Genomic DNA, 8,036 nt, shown 5'->3' with positions numbered 1-8,036 from the left:
GAATAACGAGTAGGCCCAAGTGACTGAGTGGCCTACGCCTGCTTCTAATTTTTTATGTTTGAAAGATTTCAAGTGTTATAGATAGATTGGATGAGTCAAATTAGCAGAAGCATCCTGGAAGCTGAGTTCATAGTTTATACTGGACAGTTTCTTCGAGCATGATCTGGAAGCAACCAGGAAACAGGCTACTTTAAACCAGGAAATGTGTAATGTGACACAGAATCATAGAATTGCTCCAGGCAGAATGAGGCTATTTGGCCCATTAGTGTCTGGACCAGCTCTGCAAATGAGCATTATGATTTAGTGCCATTTCCCTGCCTTTTCCCCATATCCTTGCACATTATTTCTATTCAATAATCACCTCATATCTTCTTGAATGCCTCAAATTAATTCATGATTGTGTTGTATAGGATCCTCGAGGGAAGAGTGATTGTAACATGATAGAATTTCAATTTCAGTTTGAAGGTGAGGAATTTAGATCTGAAACTATTGTCTTAAAAGGGTGGCACAGTGGTTAGCACTGCTGCCTCACAGCACCAGGGACCCAGGTTCAATTCCGGCCTTGGGTCATTGTTCATATGGAGTTTGTTCATTCTCCCCGTGTCTGCTTGGGTTTCCTCTGGGTGCTCCAGTTTCCTTCCACAAACCAAAGATGGGGTCAAGAATTTGCAGAGTTTGCACATTCTCCCCGTGTCTGTGTGGGTTGCCTCCTGGTGCTCTGGTTTCCTTCACAGTCCAAACATGCAGGTCAGGTGCTTTGATCATGCCCCTTCGTGTCCCAGGATGAGTGGGTTAGAGGGATCAGGTGGAGTAAATAGGTGGGATTACGGGGATAGGGCCTGGGTGGGATTGTCGGTGCAGACTCGATGGGCTGAATGGCCTCCTCTATAGGATTCTATGATGTTTGACAATTTTGTTAAAGAGTTCTTTGAGGATGTGACAAGCAGGATGGAGAAAGGGAACCAGCAGATGTAGTATTTTTGGATTTCCAAAAGGTGTTTGTTTTGCTGCCACATACTACTGTTGCAATAATTCATGGTGTTACGATCTTATCTGCCCTTCTTAATATGAGGAAAATGGCTAGGAAAAGGGAATTAAACTGTTGCTTTTGAAAATTGCAACCCTAAAATGAGAGGAACAGATGGAAAGGAAAGGTAGGTATGAGAAACCCAATCCCGGGAACTGTCTGTACTCCATGCAAAGCAATTACAAATGACTCTCAGCATCGCAACAGCCACTTAGGTGTAACTGAAGCAGGCTGGGGTTTAGGTTCCACTCACACACCCTTCCATATTTCATCAAAGCCCACTGGAATTTCATCTTATTCCTTTCTCCCTCGTGTACACACCATCTTAAATACTGTTCACCTCAGCTACTTCTTTGGGGTAAGCTTCATATTCTCGCCACTTTCTGGATAAAGACTTTCCTCCTGAATTCACCTTTGGATTTATTAGTGATAATCTTGTAAATGCCTTAGTTTTCAGGTCTCCCAGCCACAAGTGATAATGTTTTTCCAGCATCTACCGTATCAAACCCATTTATGAATTTGAGGTACTTTATGCTTTTAGGATATTTTGTGATGTCACTTGAACTATGTCAAGGTCCAGGATATGTAACAAAGGAAGATGTCACAGTGGATTTCAGGCTTTTTATGAAGCCGGGGGAGTCCTGTCACCTACAGTGAGAGGAGACTCGGTGCTAAGACCCTACTTCCTGCGTGTGTCCTGGAGGGGCATGTCTGACGACGCTGAAAGGTGCTGTAAAGGGCTGGAAGTGCGAGAGACAGTGTTTGGGGAGCTGCTGGAGAAAGTGGCAGTCAAGAGGTTACTGGGTCCGGTGTACCGCAACTGGGAGCCACTCATTTACCACACCTTGTCGCATGTCCTTCGCCACGTCGACGCGCCGGGTTTCGATTCCCTCCTCTCCGATTACATCGATTTTATCCACCGGCCCCGGGATAAGAGGAGCCTCAGCTTCTACTTGGAATTCACAGAGATCTGCATCAACACCATCCTGTACTGGCTGTTTGCCCGAAAGGTCAGCCCCCTGTTGGTGCAAAAACTACTGGAGAGAACCGCCAGCTTTCTAGGAGATAGGGGAAACCAGCTGGGATTGATCTGGAGGTAATTTACTGGCAATTGCTGAATGTGTGTGCTAATTTCCATCAAACAATTCACATCTGTGAGGCAGCAGTGCTAACCACTGTGCCACCGTGCTGCTGCCCCTTAATATCATCCGAAGATGCTTTGTAGCTAACTGAGCACTTACTAAATTGCAATCACTGTTGTAATGTAGGAAATGCAGCAATTTGCACACTGGAAGTTTCCACAAATAGCAATGTGATAATGATCAGATAATCTGACTCCAGTCATAGAAACGCTACAGTGCAGAAAATGGCCATTTGGCCCATCGAGTCTGCACCAACCATAATCGCACCCAGGCCCTACCCTCATATCCCTACACATTTACCTGCTAATCCTTCTAACCTACATATCTCAGCACACTAAAGGGCAATGTTAGCATGGCCAACCAACCTAACCCACACATCTTTGGACTGTGGGAGGAAACCAGAGCATCCAGAGAAAACCCACGCAGACATGGAGAGAATGTGCAAACTCCACACAAACGGTGTGACCCGAGCTGGGAATCGAACCCAAGTGCCTGGAGCTGTGAAGCCACAGTGCTAACCACTGTGCTACCATGTCGCACGTGGTGGTGGTTAAAGGGATAAATATTGAGCGTGACACTGGGGGAGAGCTCTCCTGCTCTTTTTTCTAAATAATGGTTGATGGGGGTCTTCTGCATCCACCCAAGAGAGAGAATGAGTCGTTGGTTTAATATCCCATCCTAAAGGTGACCCTTCAAACTTGGCAGCACTCTCTAAATAACTACACTGGAGCATCAGTAGAGATTCTCATGCTCAGTTCTAAGACTTGAACGCATAACCTTCCAAGAACTGAGGGTCATTCATTGAGCCATCACTCATACCACAATCTGTATCTGGCCATAATATTAATGCTGAGTGTGCTTTAATTATATTTTACTGCATAATGGTTAATTATGCATAATGGTTCATTATTACACTCCTGCGAAGCACTTCATTTTCCTAAGGTAAGGGTGCTATGTAAATACAAGTTGCTGTTTTTTTTAATCACCTGAGTTTTGAACAGGAAATAAATATTAGCTTGCAGTTTTATTTGTGACACTGAGTTTGGACCATTGCAACAAAAAGAAACCCCCACTGGAACTATTCCAAACACAGTTAAACCAGAGAAATTCAATTTGCTGTTTATTCCATGGCTCAAAACATAGCTGTTGTTTTCTCTTCCAGACAGCCTGTCTCCAGCTGGAATACTTTTGTCCAACTGAGAACTTTCCAAACATGTTCTTACAGGCTTATTGCGCACATTGTTTAGGAAGGAAGTCACATACACTCTGAGGGATCCTCCTTCCTCCTCTCTCTGGCACTCTTTAAACCAAAAGCAAGTTGCAGAAGTGACGACCTGAATGTACCAGCCCATCGAGCCTTGTGCTGGCCTTTTTTTGTAAGAGCTGCCACATCTGTTCCTCCCTCATAAATCTCCACATTTGTAAGTTATTCTTGAATCTGCTTCCACTGCCCTTACGGTATTGCAGCTCATAACACTTATCACTGCATAAAAAATATTTCTTCACGTTGCCTCTGGTTTTTTTTACCTATTACCTTAAGCCTGTGTCCTTTGTTTACCAATCTATCTGCCTCTGGAAACAATTTCTCTTTATTTACTCTGTCTAAACCCTTTAACTGCATCTGTTATTTCCCTCAACCACTCCCTGTCAGAGCAAATTCCATATGCCCACCACTTTCTGTTTCTCCTGAATTCACTGCTGGACTTATTAGTGACAGTTTTACTTTCATAATTCCTATTTCTGGTCTCTCTCACAAGTGGAAGCATCTTCTCCTTCTCAAACCTTTCCAGTGAAGCAGCCCCACTGCCAATCAAAGTGACAGCGGAGCTCTACCTCAAACGTCCTTCTTGTTGCATCTGTGATGAGCTCTAGTCAGAAATTCAGAAGACCATGAACAGAACTTTCATGAGAAAGTATTCCCCTTTATACGTGGTTTTCGCAAGGGCAATAAATGGTGTGATTTCAAAAACAAGTGCATGAACTGTCATCCTGGTGTTCATCCATGATTCAAACTATCTGCACACCCTTCCCCAAGCTGCAGAATTTCCTCCCTAAACCTCTCTGTCCTCCCTTAAGATTCTTCTTAAAACCTATCTCTTAAACAAGATCTGGGTCACTTGTCCTAATGCTTCCCTATATGGCTTGGTGTCAAATTTGGTGTGGCATTCACCCCTGTAAAGTGCCGTGGGACATTTTGCTACGAAATGTGCTTTAGAATGCAACTGGTCCTGTTATTTATTGTAATCTCCTACTCATCTCATGTCTGCAATTCAGAAATTCAAGTAAGTCAAAATGAATAAGACCTGCATAATAGAACTATGCAGCAAATAATTCTACCCCCCACCCCCTATTTTTACTTGGCTTTCAAAATTACAATAAATGGCAGAACTTCAAATGCAAAAGCTATCATAACATTCAATAATCTGTGAATCAATGTTCATTTGAGTCCTGCGCATTTGAATAACAAGCGTTCCTTTTTTAAATTATGAAACAAACTATAAATTATAGTAGAAGCTACTTCTAACATGTTGTTATTAAATGGGTGTCTGAATTTCCTGTTTGCGTTTCAGAACCTTCACACCAGTGTACAATCCAAGCCCATTGAGCGGTGTGACCCCTTTACAGTTTGTAGCTCAAAACAGGCAGTCAGACATTCTGAAGATTTTACTCCAGTATGGGATACTGGAGAGGGAGGAAAGTCCCATGTCCACAGTCCTCATCATTCTCTTCTATCCAACATCAATAGGAAGGGTGCATGACCTTGAGTCAACACAATTAATAGCTGAGGCAAAACTGTGTCTCAGTTTATGCGTTAGAGTGATGTATCGAATACATGTCGCACATATTAAGGTACGTTCTGCTGGCGGCCGTGCAAGATGTACAAAGATTCATTTTTTGTTTGGGGTTAATATCTTTGCTTCTTAGAATCATAGAAAAACTACAGCACAAACAGGCCCTTTGGCCCACAAGTTGCGCCGATCTTACCTCTACTTCTTTACATGCCAATGCCTTGCTCACTCTCCTTCGCCATAATCTCTTCCATTCCCTATAATCGCCAAAATCTCTGGCCCTTCTCCAGCTTTCATACACGGCCAATTTCCATTGCTCTGCCATTGGCAGCCTTGCTTTCAAATGCCTCAGCCATAAACTCCGGAATTCTTTCCCAGGCCCCTCTGCTCCTTGAAGACATTTATTAAAGCTCACCTCTTTGACTAAGCTTTTGGTTACCTGTCATTTTAATGTCGCCGTACGTCAAATTTTGCGGGATAGTGCTGTGGCTAAACACATTGGAACATTTAACAATGTTGTAGGCACTACAGAAATGCAAACTCCTGTTGTTATTACTTGCCAGATGGTTCTCTCCTGTGCACATGGAAAATGCTTAGTTCCCAGATGTAATGTAGGCAGAATTACAGTGCCCAGGGAATTCCAGAGCTACTCTCAGAGGGGCGGGATGGGTAGACAGAGGTGGCAAATATTGTGTTATAATTATGCAGAACTAAGGGAAAATTTGCTGTTACCAGGGGGCATAACTATAAGGTTCACGGTGGGAGATATAGGGGGGATGTCTGAGGTAGATTCTTCATTCAGAGAGTGGTTGGGGTGTGGAATGCGCTGCCTGCTGTGATAGTGGAGTCGGACACTTTAGGAACTTTCAAGCGGTTATTGGATAGGCACACGGAGCACACCAGAATGATAGGGAGTGGGATAGCTTGATCTTGGGTTGGACATAGCTCAGCACAACACTGAGGGCCAAAGGGCCTGTACTGTGCTGTACTGTCCTATGTTCTACAAAGGACCCAAATAGGAAGTCCCAGCCTATCTTTATCTGGGGGCACCACGCAGTCTGTGTTGAAGGAAACCTGGTACAAGCTCTTTTTAATGAAAATTCCCATTCCAGACCAGATTGGAGCATTCTTTTCCAGCGAGGAGAGAGAAGAGGCTGCATTCTCTGAGTTTTAGATTCAATAGTAGACTCTCAGTGCCCCATTGATGTATACAGAATCATGGAATTATGTAACTTTGACAGCCCCTCACACTCAGACTGCTTTTACCCACGATAGTTCCACACCCCAGCATTGTCCCCCACATAACTCTGCAAATTAGTCATTTTCAAGTCCTTTTGTACGTTCCTACCCCTGCTCAGGGAATGCGGTCCAGATTTTAAGAATCCTGTGTTTCTTCTCATTTCCTCTATCTGTTTTGCCCATGTCTTAGATTTGGTTAGATGCACTTACCAGAAGATCAGTTCTCTAGTTATTCAAACTAAAGCCACCGACATTCTGAACTCATCTGTTTAATATCCCTGTTACCGCACTGTTCAAGGGAGAATACCAGTTTTTTTAATCTCACATGACAAAAGTCCCTCATCCCTGATGTCATTACCTAGGAAGGAGAGAGAGAGAGAAACAGAGGTACATACATGCAGAGAGAGAATGGGATATCTGCATTGCTGGCAAGTCCAGCATTTATTGTCCATCCCTGATTGTCCTTGAGAAGATGGTGAGCCACTGCCTTAAATCATTGAGGTATAGGTGCACTCACAGTGCTACTGGGTAGGGGGAAGACATGGAGAGAGGGGAACCCAGATACAGGTATCAGCTAGGTACCAGAGAACCATCAAGGGCAGGATTTTATGGCCTCGCTTATCCCGAGACCATAAAATCTCGCCTGAGGTGGGCGGGGCAGTAAAATTCCAGCCCAACTATCTCAGGACCATTCCTTCAGAATAGATGAAAAGTTACATTTATGTTGTGCCTTTAACACAGTAAAAGGTGCCCTTTACACAAGAGTGCAAATCAGACTAAATAAATAAGGTTACATTAGAGTAGATATCAAAAAGCTTGGTCAAAAAGGAAGTTTTAAGGGGAGTTTTAAATGCGAGATAAATAGAGAGAAGCTTAGTGGAGTTAATTTCAGATCCTAAAGGCCCAGGCAACCAATAATTAAAATTAGAACTCCTCAAGAAGCACCATGATCTGAAAGGGTTCTGGGGCTGGAGAAGATTCCAGGGATGAGGAAAGAACAAGGTCTTATTTGAATACAAGGGAGATAATGTTCAAATCAAGGCAATTTCCAGCACCTTCAGGAAAGAAGGGGAAGGAAAGCAAATAAATGGGAAAAATACAGAAAAGGATCAAGGCTAAAAAAAAATTGATATCAGTGTAACACATTCTCCTTGCTTCTGTTTACAGGCGTATATTGACTTTAGACGGAAACCTCTCATTTCTAACTGGCTGGATTACATTCCTGTGACAAGATATCAAGAGCCTTGTGAGCTCCTTCATCTCTGCAGAATGTCTATTAGAAGCTGCCTGCTAACCAACAGTGGGCTGCCTAGAGGAATATCCTTGCTGCCACTACCCAAATCACTTCAGAATTACTTGAACTTGGAAAGATAAAAGGTGAAAAGATCTCCCTTCTCCCCACCTACCTCTCTCTTGGCTGCAAGCCTGTTTTAACAGATTGGGGACAGGGACAACAGAGTGAAGAAAAAAAGAAACCCCGACCCTTCAGGAGAGAAAAAAGAACCGATTCATTATTACAGCGTTTACGTCGTGTTCTATCACTTCACAACATGCAATAAACTCAGAATTTCCAGCAATTTTTGCAACTGTTTTATTGTTCCCCTTACCAACTAGTTAGAAAAGTTTTTCAAACTTTTCAAAGAATCTGAAATTAGTTAAAATTCAAAAACGTACCATTGATAAATTAAGCTTGTACCCAAGTCGAGACCCTCAGTTGGAATTTTACCGGCATGTCTGCCCAAGGTTCATATCATCCTGCCCGAGGCCAAAGGAGAATGCTTTTCTCCGAGCCTCGCCCACTCCCACAATCGGGGCGGGCGTGTCGGTAAAATTCCGGCC

General features: G+C 43.3%; 1 protein-coding gene across 1 annotated transcript; it reads left to right on the top strand.

Annotated features, from left to right (window-relative positions):
* Positions 1-913: 913 nt before the first annotated feature.
* Positions 914-7,730, top strand: LOC145348281 (ankyrin repeat and SOCS box protein 17-like). Its single transcript, XM_080196482.1, has 3 exons — positions 914-2,123; positions 4,740-5,019; positions 7,365-7,730. The coding sequence occupies exons 1-3, from the start codon at positions 1,594-1,596 to the stop codon at positions 7,569-7,571; spliced, it is 1,017 nt and encodes a 338-aa protein (XP_080052608.1). The 5' UTR covers positions 914-1,593; the 3' UTR covers positions 7,572-7,730.
* The last annotated feature ends 306 nt before the right edge of the window (positions 7,731-8,036 follow it).

Source organism: Carcharhinus amblyrhynchos, chromosome 9 (genome assembly GCF_965287045.1).
Source record: "Carcharhinus amblyrhynchos chromosome 9, sCarAmb.v2.hapA, whole genome shotgun sequence".
Lineage (NCBI taxonomy): Eukaryota > Metazoa > Chordata > Chondrichthyes > Carcharhiniformes > Carcharhinidae > Carcharhinus > Carcharhinus amblyrhynchos.
The sequence above is the reverse complement of the archived record's forward strand: the minus strand, read 5'-3'. Positions and strand labels throughout refer to the sequence as shown.

Bases quoted from the DNA above. Each gene is read 5' to 3' on its own strand.
- LOC145348281 (XM_080196482.1), top strand. From the start codon at position 1,594: ATGTCAAGGTCCAGGATATGTAACAAAGGAAGATGTCACAGTGGATTT. The intron at 2,124-4,739 runs GTAATTTACTGG...TTTGCGTTTCAG, and splicing joins CAGCTGGGATTGATCTGGAG to AACCTTCACACCAGTGTACA. The intron at 5,020-7,364 runs GTACGTTCTGCT...TTCTGTTTACAG, and splicing joins TACATGTCGCACATATTAAG to GCGTATATTGACTTTAGACG.